The sequence below is a fragment of the Pogona vitticeps genome, chromosome 4, assembly GCF_051106095.1.
Source record: "Pogona vitticeps strain Pit_001003342236 chromosome 4, PviZW2.1, whole genome shotgun sequence".
Taxonomy (NCBI): domain Eukaryota; kingdom Metazoa; phylum Chordata; class Lepidosauria; order Squamata; family Agamidae; genus Pogona; species Pogona vitticeps.
The window spans coordinates 9,530,250-9,549,606 of record NC_135786.1 but is presented as its reverse complement, the minus strand read 5'-3'; the positions used below and the strand labels follow the sequence as shown (position 1 = coordinate 9,549,606).

Genomic DNA, 19,357 nt, shown 5'->3' with positions numbered 1-19,357 from the left:
TAAGGTGCTGGTTATGTTCTTGGGAGCCCCCCACTATCACAACCAAAATGGACATCCAGAAGTGCAACCAACATTTTTTTCAGTTATTTAAAATTATAGACTCTAATTCTCTTAGTTAGTAACATGGGCTTAGCACGGATGGTATAACGTTTGCCCAGAGATGGAGACTTGCGACTTGCGACTGAGTCCAACTTAAGTCACACCTGAGACTTGACTCTTTTTTGAAAATAATGGTTGCCCCAAGTCAGAATTGACTTAATGGCGCATGATCATTATTTTATACAAAACTATATTAAAACAATTAAACATTAATCAAGATTTAAAACATTATTTAAAAATTAAACATATCAAAATGTCATAAATAGAGTGTTCCCTTGAACCTCACTTTTTCTTAAAAGCCTACCTGGAAACAAAAATCAAAAGTGAGGGAATCAACCTGGGCTTCTCGGGGCAGCACATTCCAAAGCTTGAAAACAGCCAGACATTGCCAAGTTCTACATGTGGCCACCGCTGCTGTGCAAGGTTTTAAAAAAAAACAGCACAGAAGTATTTAAATTTGACTGGGACTTCTGTGAGAGGGGAGCGGGTTGAATTCTTTCCCTTAGTCCACTGTTTCCCAACCTTGAGTTACTAGATGTTCTTGGACTTCAACTCCCTGTGATGGCCAGGATTTCTGGGAGTTGTAGTGCAAGAACATCTGGTGACCCAAGGTTGAGAACCACTGTCTTAGTCTCATTTGGAGTCTTTCCCACTTCCTGTTACTCAGAACCCCTAGTTTGGCTGTTGGAGTGAGAAAACTGCCCCTAAAGAAGGGATTACAGACCGCTTCCCCTCTCATACATGGGTTCAACATCCTAGTCTCCCAAAGAAGCATTCCATTGGAAGCAAAACACCATTAAGATTGTATTCATGAAGGCTTTCATGGCCAGGATCTAATGGTTGTTGTGGGTTTTTCGGGCTCTTTGGCCGTGTTCTGAAGGTTGTTCTTCCTAATGTTTTGTCAGTCTCTGTGGCCAGCATCTTCAGAGGACAGCACAACCACCACCATTAAGATTGTTGGTATTCCCATTTGAGGTAATGGCCAGAATTTGTTCGTAATTTCACTTGCATGAGGGAAACTGCATACATATTGGTGACCAATTGCCACTTATCAAGCATCCCTTTAGCTTACTCACACACACACACACACACACATACACTGAACTGCTGGATAGCTCAGTGGATTAGCGATCTGGCTGTGGAGCCAGAGATTGAAAGTTCAATTCCCTACTGTGCCTCTTTTGCAAAGGCTGGACTTAATGATCCCATAGGGCCCTTCCAACTTTGCAGTTCGTTATGACGATGAGTTGGGCATGAATCAGAAAACTGGCAATTCTTTTGCCTCATGAGTCATCAAGGTCAAGGATCACAAAAAAAACAAATTTATATTTTTTTCTGACAAATTGACAAAATTTGTCAATTTGTTTTTGCCTTTAAAACCCTACAAAACGGGCCCCCAAGTACCTAGAGGCAGAGAGGCTTCCCTTGCTCTACAAGCCCTCCAGGTTTGGTGAAGTTTGGGTTTTCGACATGAGTTATACTCCCACAAAGGCAACCCCCCCCCCCAGTAAGTTCCACCAGGCGCATAGAGATACCAAAATTACAGGCAAGCTTACCCTGGCTCTCCTCTACAATCTCTCCAATTTTGGTGAAGGTTGAGTTTTGGACATCTGAGTTACACACCCCCAAATTGGGTCCCCCAGGTAAGTGCTCTTTAACAGCTGACTTGGGGAAATCCAGTCTTCACAAATCAAAAAATTAGCCATTTTGATTAATTTTGCAATTCATTTCTTAATTCCTGCCCATCTCTAATGATGATGACAAAACTGCAGATATATGTGTCAACATTTGTGCTGGCCCCTATGGTGGTAGAAACACTTGGTCATTTTTTTTTTTAAAGAAAGGAGGGAAATAGAAAGCACACCTTGATTCTTCTCTCTTCATCATTCCTTCATTAATCAGGGCTGTGGGAGATGTCATTTGGTCCAAGCTAATTTATACTTGTTGGATTAATAAGCAGAAACCTAGATCATTTTTCTCTACACTGCACATTACTTTCAGTTTTGCAATTAAGTTCTCGGCTCAAAACGTACATATAAAAATGCAATCACTAAAGAAAACTGTGTACAAAAATGTGGCTATTAGGGAGAGTAAAAATGAATATATTGGAAGGAAACTGTTCTTAAAAATAAATGTGGCATTTTTTTCTTTTTTTAAAAAAAATTCAAACAGATGCAGATAGAGGACACAATAGAGTTCTAACTGAATGCATGTGAAACGGACATCCATTTAACACTTTCCTGTACTGAAAATCAAAGCAGTTTTTTAAAATTTAAAAACAAAACACTAGGGCGTCATTACATTTACTGTATATGTAACAGAACTTCCTGTGTTGACTAGGCCCACTGAATCAGGGGTGATTCAACTCCTCCATATGTTCCATTGATTTAAATAGACCTACTCTAGATGTGACTAAATACATTAAGCAACATGATTTCAGCCATTAAGACAAGATGGGAAAGACACTGCACAGATGCATGATGTATACTAAGCTGTTTAGGAATAGGGTTATATGGTGACCTAAATAGCTACGGCAAATGGCACAAACTGACTCAGCCATACAAATCAGAGGAGAAGGCCTCTTGGAGACTTAAGCTGTTGCCACATTTGAATATTTTAGTTCCCCTTGCTTTCCTCCCACTGTGACAAACCCAGACCTACTGGGATCTATCACACAGTTACTAAGCTGCCACCAACCATTCCCTATAATAAGTCACACAGACCAGGGATGGATTTTTAAACAACAAAAGAATAAGGTTTATTTTAAATACAAACAGGGTAAATAAAACAATCAGGTGAATAAAATAAAGTAACGTGGCTTATTCTCACACACACAAGCATACAGTTTGGTTCACCTAGAACCTTTAACTTAAAGCACAGACCCTGAACCCATCAGTTCTGGCTAACCCACAGACACCTGAACTTATCAGGTTGGTACTCTGACACACAGTAGTACCCTGTCAGACACCCAGACTCCCACAACAGCTTCTTCTTCCCCAGCTGCTGCTTCGTCCCAACCCAGTGTCTCACAGTCTGTCTCAGCATCTACTCTTCACCACACAGGCATCACATATTTATACAGTACAGCCCCTCCTCCTGATGTCCCGCCTTCCACTCCCCATAGGATGGAACTTTCCCTCCAAACCCATGACAGACAGGTAACATCAGTGCTGTTATGTAACACCTCCCCTCTTTAAAAGTTGTTTTGTAGGGGGAAAGCTAAAAGTGCTTTTCACCAAAAAAACAACCTGCATAAAATACACAACAACATTTATACATACCATATAATACTTACATATACTTACACTCCAAGTTAACCATAGCAAATATGCATTTAAACATTTTACCATATACATTACATCAATTTTACCTTTATTAATACAAACCAATTTAAAACCAGGTACATTTTAACTTTTTGTCTTCATTATATACATATAGTCCATGTTCTTTCGCCGTCTTCAGTCTTCAGGTCTTCTTGATAAGGCGTCAGCAACACAGTTCACTGACCCTCTGACCACCTTCACTTCAAAGTCATAGTCCTGTAAGTTCAAAGCCCACCTCATAAGTTTGCTATTGTGGGTTTTCATTGTCTTTAACCATTGCAATGGTGAATGGTCAGTACACAGAACAAAATGTCTTCCCCAGATGTAAGGCTTGGCCTTCTGGATCGCGTAGACTATGGCCAAACACTCCTTCTCCACGGTTGCCAAATGTCTCTCACCTTTTTGAAGTTTCCTACTCAGGTAGGACACTGGATGCTGGCCACCATTCTCATCCTCCTGGCACAGAACTGCTCCTACCCCGCTGTTAGACGCGTCGGTGTAGATGATAAACTCCCGGTCGAAGTCTGGAGCACGCAGGACAGGATAGTTGATTAACGCCTCCTTCAACCTCTGGAACGCCGCCTCACAGTCGCTGGTCCACGGGATGCTGTCATCAGTCTTCTTCCTCGTCAGATCGGTCAGCGGAGCCGCAATCTCGCCAAACCTCGGGATGAACTTTCTGTAGTAGCCCACCAACCCAAGAAATGATTTGACTTTTTTCTTGGTGTTGGGTCTGGGCCAATCACGAACAGCTTCTATTTTGGCCTCCAGGGGTTTTATCACTCCTCCCCCTACCTTGTGACCCAAGTATTTTCTTTCTGGGATACCCAGCTGCAGTTTGCTCTCTCTGCAGAGCCTAGGCCAAAGCACTTCCTCCCCTGGGTTAAAGCGCCTCTCCCTGCCTTCCTGGTCATCCCAAGCTTTCTTTCTGACCTTTTGAGCTGGCAGGGTCTCTGCTGCTAGCTCTAGGTTTCTCCTTAGGTCATTCATCAAGGTGTCTATGTAAGTCACAACGTCTTGTGGGTCACCCTGGGCGATCTGCCCCCAACCCTGCTCGATCAAATCAAGGGGCCCCTTCACCCCTTTCCCAAATAAAAGTTCAAATGGACTGAACCCGGTACTGGCTTGTGGCACTGATCGATAAGCAACCAAAAGGGATTGCAGCTTCTGGTCCCAATTGTTTGGATTCTCTGCCAAGAAAGCCCTAATCATGCGCATTAGAGTCCCATTGAACTTCTCAGTTACCCCATCACTTTCAGGATGATAGGCAGTGGCTTCCCTGAGCTTAATTCCACAGATTTGCCATAAGCGTTTCATGAGCTTTGACGTGAACGATGTGCCCAAATCTGTGATTATCTCTGAGGCAAATCCCATCCTGGACATGTACCCCACCAAAGCATCGGCCACTGTGTTAGTTTCGATGTTTGTCAAGGGTATGGCTTCAGGATACCTTGTGGCATGGTCCACAATTGTTAGAATGAACCTATTCCCCCTCTTTGTGGCCTTGGGCAAAGGTCCCACAATATCCACCCCTATGCATTTGAACGGAGTGTCAACCACAGGCAAAGGGCACAACTTTGCTTTGGTCCTGTCGCGGTTATTCCCCTGCCTTTGACACACATCACATTGTTTACAGAACTCCCTGATCTGCTTCCCTATGTCAGGCCAGTAGAAATTCTGTGTGATTCTCTGCTGTGTTTTGTTCACCCCTAAGTGTGCAGCAAACATGTCAGAGTGCCCCCTTTGTAAGATCATGGGGCGATACTTTTCAGGTACCACCAGCTGACTTCTGATCCCATCTCCCCCTTTTGAGATATTTCTCAGGGTTTCTCTATATAAAATCCCCTTTTTCTCCAGAAATCTCACTGGGGTTTCAGGTGTTAGCTGCGCGTCAGTCACCTGTTCAAAACACTTTTGGAGAGTGGCGTCTGCCTTCTGCTCCTGTCCAAATCTGCTGTCTGTGGTTAAGGTTTCCACCACAGCTTCTGAACTCCCCTCTGCTTCCGTCTCTGGCTCATCATTACCCCCCTGAACTGTCCCTGTGGTGGCTTGTGAGCGTGTAATCACTAGCACCCTTTTCACATGTTCAGCCAGGTCATTTCCCACGAGCACGGCTGCTGGCAGAGTCGATGAAATCGCTATCCGCCAATCTCCCCTCCAGCCTTGAAAGTTGACAGGTACCTCTGCTACTGGCAGAGAGATTATCTGCCCCTCAATCCCTGCCACCTTTATGCTCTCATTTGGGATTATAAACTCCCGAGGAATAATATCTGGATGGCACAGGGTTACTTGGGAACAAGTGTCCCGCAGCCCCCTATACTGACGGTCAAGTATTCCTACGTCCACCCCTGCTGTCTCAAACAACTGAGAATCTGTTTTTATCAGCAAGCAGCGCTTTACCTCCAGAAGAGGACCATTTTCCTCAGCCTGATCAGCAGAGGCAGCTGTCCCAGACTGAGTAGCCATGGCAACAGGCTCCCTCTGTGACACTGAGCCTTGCTCTTTCTGGACACAGAACACAGCTTTTGGCTTGGTCCCACTAGAATTCTGAGGCACCATTCCTTTTAGCTGCTTTAATTTTTCACACTCTGAGATTAGATGACCCTTTCCCTGACAGAAATAACATTTTCTAGTGTATTTGGATTCTCTCTCCTCTTGTTTCGGTTTTCCCTCCAAATTCTGAGGGCTTGGTTTCATGCCTGAGGGCTTCCCTTCACCATGGGCCCCTCCCCCTTGCTGGCTTTTCCCTGGTCCCTGAGAGTACTTGCTGTAGGTTTCTTTGGGTTTACCTACAGATTTCCCCTCACCCAAGGGCTTTCTTATTTGGGAGATAAAATCCGCGATTTCTGCGGCTGCTGCCACAGATTTCGGTTTCCTTTCCCTCACCTGGAATTTCAATTCCCCCTGCAGGACTGAATAGAACTGTTCCAGGGCTATCAAGTCTTTAAGCTGCTCATAGGTCTCTATTCCCTCCTGCAATAGCCATTTCTCAAGCAGCCTCACCAATTGGGCCCCCACTTGGGTAAAAGTCTGTTCTGGTTTCTTGGTGAGGGACCTGAATCTTTGTCTCAGCTGCTCTGCATTTATCCCATGTCTGGCAAACACCAGTTTTTTAAACTCTGCAAAATCTTTCATCAATTCCTCAGGCATCTCGGCATAAACCTCAGCCAGGCTACCACTGATTAAAGACCGCATGATGGTCATCTTCTCAGTTTCCCTTACTGAGAAGTCCACAAACGCTCTTTCCACTAAGGAAAAGAACACCTCAGGACAATCTCCCTTGTGGTACACAGGGAATTTCTTCAGGTCAGCCTTAGACAATTGGCCTCCCTCAGAATCCCTATTATTATTATTGTTCTGGTTCATCAGTTCCAGTTTTCTTAATTCAAACGCCATTTTCTCTCTCTCCAATGCCAATTCAAATTGTCTCTGTTTCTCCCTTTCCTCTCTTCTTTCTCTCTCTAATCTTTCCTCCATTTCCCTCACCCTCAGTTCATGCTGTTGGGCTAGGAGTATTTTTCTGAGTTCTGGGTCCTGCTCTCCTGTGCTGTCACCTTGCACTGAGCCAAATTCATCCTCAGAACCTTGGTCAATCTGGGGGTCTTTCACCTCACTCATGTCTGCTACTTGGCTTCGAGTCAAGGGCATACCCCCCCTCAGAACAGGCTGCTTTAAAAAGTCAAGCCTCAAAATAAAACGACCACTTTTTTCCTTTTACCTCAGAACCAGCTCTCCCTAGAGATTGCTGCTGTTCTTCAGCACTAAAGTTGCAACAGTATCGAGTCAGAGCCTACCCCCCTCTGCTGGGCCTCTCAGCTGGCAAGCTAGCTCGCTGTTGCTACGCAGTTTTTCCTCAGCTTTTCCCGCCAAAACTAGGCTGCCTCAGAGCACCTTAATCTAAGTCTCCCCAGTTGGCACGTTCTTCTACTAGCGCACCTCCCCGTGAGGTACACCTAGAAGATTACCTACGCGCCTCAGACTGTCCCTGACTAGACCCCCCTTGCTCTGGGCACACCTGCCAAGGCTTTGCTGGACCGCTGGACAACTGGACCAGTCGTATCCCACACGCTGGACACCAATCAATGTGACAAACCCAGACCTACTGGGATCTATCACACAGTTACTAAGCTGCCACCAACCATTCCCTATAATAAGTCACACAGACCAGGGATGGATTTTTAAACAACAAAAGAATAAGGTTTATTTTAAATACAAACAGGGTAAATAAAACAATCAGGTGAATAAAATAAAGTAACGTGGCTTATTCTCACACACACAAGCATACAGTTTGGTTCACCTAGAACCTTTAACTTAAAGCACAGACCCTGAACCCATCAGTTCTGGCTAACCCACAGACACCTGAACTTATCAGGTTGGTACTCTGACACACAGTAGTACCCTGTCAGACACCCAGACTCCCACAACAGCTTCTTCTTCCCCAGCTGCTGCTTCGTCCCAACCCAGTGTCTCACAGTCTGTCTCAGCATCTACTCTTCACCACACAGGCATCACATATTTATACAGTACAGCCCCTCCTCCTGATGTCCCGCCTTCCACTCCCCATAGGATGGAACTTTCCCTCCAAACCCATGACAGACAGGTAACATCAGTGCTGTTATGTAACACCCACCACCATCCCTTGTCATCTCCCTGAACTCATGTCCTCAATCATCCAACAGTCAAAGGTGATATGAAGTCATCTACAAAGATTTGAAAGGCTGTCACACGGAGCAAGCTTGCTTTCTGTAACTCTAGAGGGTAGGACCTGCAATAGGGCATTCAGATGGCCTAGATATCAGGAAGAAAATGTGTGAAAGTGAGAGATGTTCAGTGATGGAATGAACTGGCTCAGAGAGTAAGTGGACTGACCCTTCTTCTAGTGGATGTTTTGGAAGAGAGCTTAGATGGTCCCTTGCCACGGATGCTTTGACTCAGGTTGGACTCAGTGACCCTGGGGTCCCTTCTAGCTCTCCCGTTCTGTGATTCTATGAACTATTTCAGACAACAATACACATTTACAATAAAAGCAGACACCTTCCTTTTCTGGTCTCTTGAGCCCACAGGCACGCATGCCACATGTACAATCTCAGGCATTTTCCTCTTAATACTGTTCTTGCTGTATCTCCCTGAAGCCATCTCTCCTCCACTCCCCGACTGGCTTCCACAGACCTTTATGTTGTGCTGTTCCATTTTGCCAGACTGCAGGGCATTTCCACAGACAATAGCCATCTCTCTTACACTCTATTAGCATCACCCATTCCACTGTTGTTATTATCTGGGTCAGAGATATATTATATGGCAGGCAACTCTCTGGGTACTTCAACATTCATTTTCTTTTTAAGGAGACTGAGGGTCTTCATTGACTTGTGTCTTCCAGAGAATTAGGACGATGTGCTTCCCAAGCAGTGGCATTTCCATGTTTCCCTGATTACCCTCCCTTTTCTGTCTCTTTCTCTTTCTCTACAGTGTTTGTTTGTTTATAAATCTTTTTTTTTACCCTCCCTTTTTTCTAAAAAAGGACCCAAGGCAGCTTACATTTTTTTTTAAAAAAAGACCATATTAAAAACTAAAAGCAGTAAATTATTCAAGTATTTAAAAAGAATTAAACAAATGTTACGTAAAAACAGTAAATTAAATCAGTTCTAAGAACCATTTTTAAAGCAACAAAGGACAGCAATCCATTGAAAACCCCTCTCAGATAGGCAGGCAGTAGAGATTGTCATGAACCAGGAAACCAATGAATCAGGCTGGTTCTTGGTTCAGGGCTAACCACAAACTATGAACCACCACGAACCCCTAGAAAAATGAAAGAGTTCATGAACCATTTTGCCAAACAAAGGGGGGGGGGAAGGTTTGGTGCTTCCTTTTGCCTTGGCAAAACGAGATCCCTGAACTGTTTCACTAAATGAACCTGAACCACAAACCAGCAAATTCGTTGGTTTTTCTGGTTTGTGGCTTGGTTCATGTCCATCTCTGCCAGGCACTAAGGGAAAACCTGCCCGAAGAGAAAGGTCCTCACCTGCTTGCGGAAGGACAGCGAAGATGGGGCCAGCCTGGCCTCCTGTGGGTGGGAGGTCCAGAGTCTGGGAGCAGCCACAGAGAAGGCCCTCTCCTGTGTCCCCATCAGGCACATCTGTGAAAGTGATGACACTAAGAGGATAATCCCTTGATTATCTTAGACCCCAAATTCATGAAATGAGACACACAGTCTTTGGGACAGCTTGGACCCAAGACATCTAGGTATGAAAAGTCAACAAACAAAAGAGGGAGGAGCCTGCCTGTCCCAAAAAGGGATGTCATCGTCAGATGTGTCTCCCCACCTCCCCTCCTGATTAGGGCCACACTTTTAGTTGCTCAAGGGACATGGTGGCGCTGCGTGTTAATCCACAGAAGCCTCTGTGCTGCAAGGTCAGAAGACCAGCAGTTGTAAGATCGAATCCACGTGATAGAGTGAGCTCCCGTCGCTTGTCCCAGCTCCCGCCAGCCTAGCAGTTCGAAAGCATGCAAATGCGAGTAGATAAATAGGGACCACCTCATTGGGAAGGAAACAGCGTTCTGTGTCTAGTCACGCTGGCCATGTGACCACAGAAACTGTCTACGGACAAATTCTGACTCTACAGCTTGGAGACGGGAATGAGCACCATGCCCTAGAGTTGGACACGACTGGACTAAATGTCAAGGGGAACCTTTACTTTTTAGTTGCTTGGCTCTCTTGTTTTCTGGAATGCTGGGGTCATTGTCTTTGTTGCTACTTCATAGTTCCTCCCTCCCCCTCATTTCTACCTCAATTAGAGCTCTTGCCAGCTCCAGAGAACTGGGAACAATGGAGGGCAGGTTTGCCGGGGGCTGAAGCTGCTATCTATGGAGAAGGAAGGACAGGTTTTTTTCTGAATTATTTTGGGGGCAAGGCTCTGCACAGTGTCTGAAGGACTCAGTGTGCATTTAACTTAATCATGAGAACCTTTCCCTCATAGTCCACTAAATTAATCTGAATTTGGGCATGTTTATTAAATATTTTAAATATATAAATCAAAGAAAATCAAAGGCTGGCTCTTTTAAAAGAATCGTGGAAATCCAGACCCTGGAGAAATCACACTTTGGAACTACAGTTGGTTGTCAGGGCTTCAGCCTATAATTTTTTGGCTTTGTTTAATTGATTTGATTGCCGTGTATTTTTGGAGGTGGTTCAGGGTAGTTAACTACACAAAGTAATACAGATCACTAAGAGCATGGCTACAACCTGTATTTGGATTGGGTTTAGCATGTTTGAAATAGATTTTTTTTTTTTGAAAGGTGACTACATGATGCATGTGGAAGCATGAGGTATTTTTGGTTTTTTTGTCCCAGGAAGTGTCTTTTTGTGGAAAGCAAGTGGTTTTTTTTAAAACTGGACAGCAAGAGGGTTGCTTTTTTTGATTTATTTGTGAAATTGGTTCAGTTTGAATCATTTTGACATGTATAAATGCCTCTGTTGCTCAACTGCTGTCCAGCAGAGTTTTGAACCAGATCTCTTGAGCTTTCGTCTGATATTCTGTCCCCCTAATCCACACTGGTTCTTGCAGCAATTCACCCAAGTCATGAAAATGCCTTTTCTGCCTTCCGATGGCCGTAGTTCTTCCATCCTCAAAGTTACGCTACACTGTAAGTGCAAGCTTGCTCAGTTCCAAAGAGGAGTGGAAAGAAACTTTACCGGTTAGTTCTTTCATCAGGGCTGGGAAATTACTTGGCTGCTGAAGAAATAATTGCATCTTGCAAACGTTAACAGCACCAGAGCAGCCGGTGATCACCAGCTTGAGAGCGGGGTGGATGTAGGGTTAGTGCCTCCCTCGGTCTGGCCAGCAGCAAATATAAAGCGCTCTTGGCTTGTTTCCACAGGGGAATTTAGCACTCAGACTTCTGACCTCAGTGCTGGGATTAGCCCCATCTAGCGCCTTCCACATTCACAAAACGTTTCAGCTGATACTTTCACTGCAAAGGCATTCTTTCTGTGGCACTGAACAACAGAGGTTTAATTCTGGACTGTTTGAGATGGAAGTCAATTTCCAGTCCCTTTCTCCTGACTCACCTCTGTCTGTGTGAAGGATGACAAGGCTTAAGAGGATTTGCACCGAGGCCCCAATTTTAAAAGCCATTTCTTCTCCAGCATGTTCTGTTTGACATTTTTGAACTTCCTTTTTTAAAACAATGGAAGAAACTTTTGCTTCCCTGGTGAACCTTCCCTTTTGGAGGGTTTTTTTTTGGGGGGGGGAGGGGGACTAATGAAATCCCCAGATAAAAATCAAAGCACACCTCAGGAGGAAGCAAAAAACAACACAGAAGGTCCTCCATTTTGTCACTGTTGGCACCAAAAGAAGTCACAGGGATGGCAGCAACAATATTGACAAAATCAATGCTGCATCAGGCACAGGATGGAGAAGAAATGCTCCACCTGGATGAGACCTCAGTTATGCTACGATTGTAACTTAACAAGGGAAAACCTCACCCCCTTTTCCAGTGTAACTGTAATAGTTAAAGTTACTGTAATAGATAGGCAATATGGCCTCCTAATGGGTGGAGGAAGATTATTACAAGGTTTCAGTGATGGTTCGTACTCAGTGGCTAAGTGCCTATTTTGCACACAGAAGGTCCCAGGTTCAGTTCCCAGAATCTCCTGGTTGAGTTGGAAAAATTCCAGCCTGAAATCCTGGACAGTCTTTGCCTGCCAGTCTCAACAATAGGAGACTAGCCAGGCTGATTCTCTGGAAGGCAGTCTCCTGTGTTACTTTGCTTGTTGTCACATTCAGGCTCTGGGGAGTTTCCCTTCCCCTGAATTAGATCATTTGTAGGTAATAATAACACATGTTCCTAGCAGGAACTGTACACTGTTTCTTGTTACCTGCTTACGTACTTCTGCGTTTGAATGAGGATCACAACATGGAGTCAGCTGAAATCTTGTTGCTTAGCATAGTAAATTGCACTAGAGTAGGCCCACTGAATCAGAGGTGATTTGGTGAATTCACTCTTCCATACATTTCATTGATTCACATGGGCCTACTCTAGGTGGCAGGCATTGAATATGCATAATACTTTCCCTCTTTTTGTTGTTGTTGTTTAGTTGTTAAGTTGTGTCTGACTCTTCGTGACCCCATGGACCAGAGCACGCCAGGCTCTCCTGTCTTCCACTGCCTCCCAGAGTTGGGTCAAATTTATGTTGGTAGCTTCAATGACACTGTCTGACCATCTCGCCCTCTGTCCTCCCCTTCTCCTCTTGCCTTCACACTTTCCCAACATCAGGGTCATTTCCAGGGAGTCTTCTCTTCTCATGAGATGGCAAAAATATTGGAGGCTCAGCTTCAGGATCTGTCCTTCCATCCCTCTTGGTAATTCTGATGAAATTGTTAAAGTAGGCCCCTTTTGAACCAAGGGAATGTACAGTGGAGTTGACTATATTGATTCAATGGGTCTGTTCCAGTGCAACTTACTACACTAAGCAACAGAATTTCAGCTATAACAGCAAATCATAATACTGGGCCAGGTCTATGCGGCAGAAATCAGACCTTCATGTTTGCGGTTCAGTCTCAGATAAAGCTGATGACCGGACTGCAGAAGTCCTTGAGCAGAAGATATTGGCTAAAATCCTGTTGCTGGCAGTTAAGCAACATAAGGCGGATGACTTCATCAGCTATGGGAGTCTTTTGGAAATGAAATATTTCCAATTCCCACCTCCCTGAAAGTCTGGAGGCTTCCATAAGATCCCTCTGAGCGACAGGAAGCCATTGGGTGCTGCAGAATGGGTGAGAGATTTTTATGACCTAAAAAGTACAGCTTCTGGGATGACTTTACTGCAGGCAGTGATGTTCAGAAATTAAAGTCATCGCCCCCACCCACATTGCCTTCCCCACAACAAAAGGGATTTAAAGGAATCCAAGATAAGAGAAGTTACTTTGGAAGGAGGTAGAGATTGGAAATGCTTTATTTCTGAAGAACATTGACATCTCATAATATCTTCAGCCTTATGTGTCACACAACCAGATTTTAGCCTTTGCATCATAGTACACTAAGATGGCTAGATGTGATACAAAGCAGATCATTTCAGAAAACATCACCCTGGCCTTTCTGACTTCACCAAACAAAGACAAATAAACAAAACAATCCCTACAGGTGTTACCGTGAACATGAAAAGTTTAATGGCAAGAGAAACATACCGTAAACAGGTTGTTTTATAAATGTTTCCCAGACTTTTGCAAGCCCGTTAATCTTTGGAGGCCCCTCTCCCGTGAAGCTTCAATTCATTTCAGGGTTTTGCGGTGGCCATAAACCAATTTCAGGCTCCCGCTTGCTGTTTATGACATCTCCAAAGCCTTTCGTTAAATGATTTTCATGCAGAGAGAATATAGTTCATCTACTGCTGTGTTGCATAAGAAGAAATCAATAAGAGAGACAGAGAAGGAGAGAGAGGACCCGGAGAGATTTCACGTGGAAGAGGAGTGTGGGCAAAAGGGCTCTATCCTAGCAAGTGTGTGAGCCTAGGCATGGAAGATCTGTATGTAAAATGAGATAAGTGAACATCACGGAACGGTCGAAACCTGGGTCATTCAGTGGATCAAATTGCAGTATATCTACATAGCAGATTTAAAAAAAGAAATAATTGTGTAAATGCCTGCTAATAGAGACTAATCCAGAAGAAGGGTTAGCTGGAAGTCATCTCCATCCCCCTCTGAAGTAACCATGTACAAACTGTTGCAAAATGTTGAATCTTTGTTTACATTCCCTCAGCTGTGCAGCAGAAGTGCAAAGTTTCACAGAACAGAATTAGCTTCAAGTTCCCCAGACTAGTCCATTCCTTTTTCTCATCAACTGGCACTTCCGGTCTCAATAACTCACTCTGAGACATTTTTAGGAGAAAGAATAAAAGGGTTCTATTACTTATAGTCAACGTTCCTTCTAATTTTTGTTCCCACTATGTGGGAGCCTCAGCCTGTGCACATCCAGAGGGGAGGGGCTTCATCTGAAACAGGAAGTAAACAAACCAACTGTTCATGCGCAGCCCCGATGGACACACACACCCCTTATGGCAACATTGCTTACAATTGAACAGATCAAACAGCAGACTGAAAACAAACATGGCTGATTGATTTTCAGCAACAGATCTCAACAGATTAACCACTTCCAACAGACTACAGAGGGGGGGGGAACAGAGCAGAGACGTGGGGTTCTCTTTTGAATTCAGAGACAGGGAAAGAATGATTAGTTAGTGATGGATAGTCACCCCAGCGAGAAAGGTCCCTACTAACCATACCTACTAAAGGCAGCAAAACACATATAAAGCACAGAAGGACTGTTAGAACAGATCAGGTACAAGAAACCCATTTATTTCTTTGAATTTGTAACTGAAGTCATCTAGTTCTGGGCAATATGGATGATTGTGAGAAGAACACAATTGTGAAACATTTTGTGCCAAGCATCATTTTTGCCAAAGAAAAGGCTCTGTTGAGATGGTCAGAAACATCTTCAACTTCCTCATCAGCATGGAGCAAAAGGTTGCCATTCTTCATCCGAGCAGGCAAAGAAAAGAGGGCCCAACATTCATATCTCTAGAAAAGTGTGCCATTTGCTTGCTCACATCAGTCAGCAAAATGTCTTGGACCAGCAGACTCCGTGATGTTTCTTGTTGATGGCCACTCCGACGAACAATCCATGGGAGTTAGGGCAGCAAGACACCTTCAGGGCTACACGAAGGAACAGAAAGGGAAGAGAGTAAAGATCACAGAGGCGAGTCTGTTGAACACATTGCTGGGAAACCTGACATTTTTCTCCTTATCATTTCCTTTCGCGTGACGTTATTTGCAGCCGAGATTGCTCTTCTGAAGTAGGGCCATATCTGCCCTACAAAACTGCTCCAGATCCTTTTTAGACCTCTCTGCGTGCAAGCCAGGAAACGTGGAAGTCATTATTCTTTGGAGTGGAGAAGACGCGGTGCACTAGGATCTCAGCTACTCATCAAAACTGCTATTTCCAGGTTCCTTTGATGTTAAATAAGTTAAGCTGGTTTCTGAGCTACTTAAAGGACTGGCAGATAGGAGAGAGCTGTGAGCCAAACAGCAACAGGTCTGAGATTTTCTTTGATCTTTGTGGTGCCTTCTATTAGATTCAAGCACAGGTTAATATCATCCCCTTTTGGTTTATTGAAAAACAGATGCATTGGATGTGACAAACACTGTAACTCAGATTTGCTAGTCCAATCAATTCTAATCCACAGGGGATGGGGCAGAGGTTACTGGCTAATTGGATTATTGCCATAGAAATCTATCTTTTTAAAAAAATCTTCACAAAAAAGATAGCTTCGTGGGGGCAATGAAATAAAACTGGGCTGATGGAGAGTCCAGACTGTCACGATGCTCCTAAAAAAGATGAATGAAGCAGCACAAATCAGAAAGTATTGACGTTGTAAAGGGCCACCTTGTGTCACACACACACACACACACACACACACACAATATAACCCCAAAGCCATCCTGATGGCAACTTAAATAACAAGATCAAAGGCTTGTTTAAATTAACACAGGAGACACAGAGGTCAATAAAATGGGATGGAGGAAGGAGACTGCAGAAGTTTTGAGACATCGTCGTTTAGCAGAACACTCAGACTTCTGTTGTTTGGATCGCTTGCTTCTGGCAGATAGAGATTGCTCTTTCTTTCCCTCTCTGCCATTTTCATCCCAGTTGTCTCTCTTATTAGAGAAGGTGACATTTCAGGCACCATGCCACTTGCCAAGTGTGGTGCCCTGGGAGAAGTCGTTCCTTGGCTTTACAAAGCTAGGAGAAGTCACTTTTTTGGAGTACATTCTCCATTCTTCAGGAGGCCTTATTACTTTGTAGATGCATCTAGGGTTCAGATTGACCGTTTTGGGTGTAGTTACAAAAGGTCAGTTGAGGTGGGGGGGTAGGGAGAAGCCATGTGTCATTTGGCATGCTCCTTCCATCCAAACAACAAATGACCCCTTGTAGCTCCATCAGCCATTAATTAAGCGCTTCCTCTGATCGTCTGCAGAGGAAAAAATGTTTTACATCACTCCTCTTTCCCTTTATCATTGCTATTCTGTTTTCTGTCTTCCCCCCTCTGTGCTTCCCTTTCCTTCTTCTCCCCCAACTTCCTTTCTCAAGCTCTCCCTAAGACTCTGCAGCTGTTGGAGATGGTTATCTCCCAGCTAACAAGCATGCTAAAAAGAATAAATTCCCTACAGCTGGTCTACAGAGGTGTGGGACAGCTCTTTAAAGGGAAGGTTGGGTTGTTCTAGTTAGAAACACTTGCAGACAAGGTCCTTTTTTTCAATCCAGACCTTGCCCTCAGTGATCCATATATCATTTCTATATGTTACTGTGGACAGACTCTAAGATTTCCCTGCTAATCTCGAGCAGCGAGCCCAACAATGCTAAAATTAACCAGATTTTGTGGCACAGATGCTTTTGTGCAAAAGAATCTAATTTGTCAGATATTTTTTCTTTCTTTTCTTCTGTTCTCAAATATGAAAAACAGTCAGAAATATATCAAAGAATATTTACAGTACAGAGAGGCTTTTACACTAGTCTAGCTACAAATGATATTTTCTCTTCAGATGATAATCCAAGAAGTCTGAAAGCTCTGTCTACTGGGAGTTTTGATGTTTCTGCCAATTTCCGTACTTTGATCAGGCACTCCTTTAAAGAAGAAGAGGGAGAATCACACCCTTCTTTTCTACAGCCACCATTCTTGCTGAATTTTTTTTAAAAAATCCAGAGAATAACTTGTGATGCTCTTGATGCAGTTTTTTCATCAGAAAGAGCACAGATACTGCATCAATCTACTCATAAGGTGCAGGGGGAAGCTTTTGCTGGAAATCTTTCAGCACAGCCTTCCACAATCTGGGGAGAAGAACACTTCCCCTCATCCCTCACCTAATATAGATGATGGGGAGGCACATCCCAATGAATACAGAGGCAGTGGTGGAGAAGGCTGTTTTGGCACAGTGGTCAAAATCTTGTTGCATAAATTGTGCTAGTGTAAGATAGATGGCATACCCAGAGTGGTGTAAAGGATTAGGACTTAGGATACCTGGGTTCGATTCCACAGCTCTGCCATAGAAATCCACTGTGAGTGTGGAACTGGTAAAACCACTCCTTAAATACCTCACCTATCTTGAAAATCCTAATAGGGCAGTCATAAGTCACTGCTGACTTGATGATACATAACAACAAAGGAAGATGACATTGTTGGCTGTGGAAGATTGCAGCAAATTAAAGAGTTTCTGCTTCAAACCCCAGGCTCGCATGACTCACATGCAGTCTCCTTGTGTGTACATTGTGCAAACCCTGGGACTGAAGCAGGAAATCTTTAACAATTGGCAATTTAATAAGTGGCAGACATCACCACCCTTATGTCGGTGTAAAATTTGCCACTGGATTTTGGCCATGAAAATGGTTCATTTATAATGCAGTATCTTCCTTGGTTGGGAAACATAGCTTAGTTGGTTGGTTGGTTGGTTGGTTGGTTGGTTGGTTGGTTGGTTGGTTGGTTGGTTGGTTGGTTGGTTGGTTGGTTGGTTGGTTGGTTGGTTGGTTGGTTGGTTGGTTGGTTGGTTGGTTGGTTGGTTGGTTGGTTACCAGTTATTCTGAAATTATCATAGAATGTCAACTGCCTCTTTTATGGCTTGAGCAGATGTTCCTGGGGTGCTAGGTCCTGCCAGGGATCTGTGGCACCAGAAGGTACACAAAGACAACAGAAACTGATCCTGAGATTGATTCTGATCCAAGGCAAGGCAAAAAGAGCTTTCCAGCTCTGCAGTTCTGAGATTGCAGATTTTCTTTTAAATTTCTCATCCTTTTAAAGTTATACTTTTATTATCCTCCTTTGTGCTGTGTCTCATCTTCACAGTTTTAAACCTCACCCCCCCCCTTTTTTAAAAAAATCGTGTCACTTGTACATGGCAGTGGAGACATTTATACTGAGCTGCATTTCAGAAGACTTCCTTTAGTACACGAAGAGTGGAAAGCAGCATTTGTTTTTCTATGACAACCTGTTGAAATTACTGCTCTACTTGTAAACTGCAAGCATAGTACATCCATTGATTCAATTGCTGAACGATAGGTCATTACTTATGTAAATCCCATTGATTCAATCGGGCTACCTTATTTGGACTTCCAATTAGATCCAGGTCTTGGTATGTTACAGAGCAGTGGTTCCCAATTTTGGGGACCCAGATGTTCTTGGACTACAACTCCCAGAAATCCTGGCCAGCAGAGCCAGTTAGTGGTGAAGGCTTCTGGGAGTTTTAGTCCAAGAATATCTGGGACCCAAAGTTGGGAACCGCTGATATCAAGCACCGGTGCCTGGCAGATTTTATTGCCCAACTTCCAAATGCCTTCAAAAGAAAAGAGAATTTCATTGCCAGACTTTAATTTAACTACCTGTTAAATTAAATCCTTATCCCCTCTTTTCCTTTCTCGCCCAGGTCAATGCGTTCATTTCTTTCATTTTCCCAATGGTCGTTATCTCTGTCCTGAACACCATCATCGCCAACCAGCTCATCATCATGTTCAAGCAAGCCGCACAAGAAAACCAGGTGTGCACTATCGGAGGGCAACAGACCATGCTCAGCATGTCCATGGAGCCAGGCCGTGTACAAGCCCTGAAGCATGGCGTTCGAGTCTTACGTATGTATTGCTTTTATCAGACATCATATCCTCTGTACAGAGTTTAAGAAAGATACCTTATTTACACTGCATATAACAAAAATAAAATAAAACTAAAAGCAGAAAGTGTAGTGGCATTGTAAAGATTAAACGTTCCATTTCAGTGTGAGTTTTTGTGGATTACAATCCACTTCTGATCCTTGGCATACGATGCCTCCAGCCCTTTCCACCTTTCTCCCCTGCCCCCACAAGTCTGGCTTTTTTCCTTCTCTTTATCTGTAATCAAG

The 19,357-nt window shown here is 43.8% G+C and overlaps 2 protein-coding genes across 2 annotated transcripts in view; one reads left to right on the top strand and one right to left on the bottom strand.

Moving 5' to 3' along the window:
• Positions 1-19,357, top strand: part of NTSR1 (neurotensin receptor 1) — a 154,818-nt gene that overhangs the window by 108,107 nt on the left and 27,354 nt on the right. The window contains exon 2 of the mRNA XM_020804626.3: positions 18,890-19,091. Coding sequence (XP_020660285.2) covers positions 18,890-19,091 — 202 coding nt within the window. The remainder of the gene's footprint in view (positions 1-18,889; positions 19,092-19,357) is intronic.
• On the bottom strand, positions 2,828-8,052 carry LOC144588713 (uncharacterized). The gene is made up of 2 exons (XM_078392014.1): positions 3,821-8,052; positions 2,828-3,638 (listed from the first exon to the last, which is right to left on the bottom strand). The coding sequence occupies exons 1-2, from the start codon at positions 7,068-7,070 to the stop codon at positions 3,631-3,633; spliced, it is 3,258 nt and encodes a 1,085-aa protein (XP_078248140.1). The 5' UTR covers positions 7,071-8,052; the 3' UTR covers positions 2,828-3,630.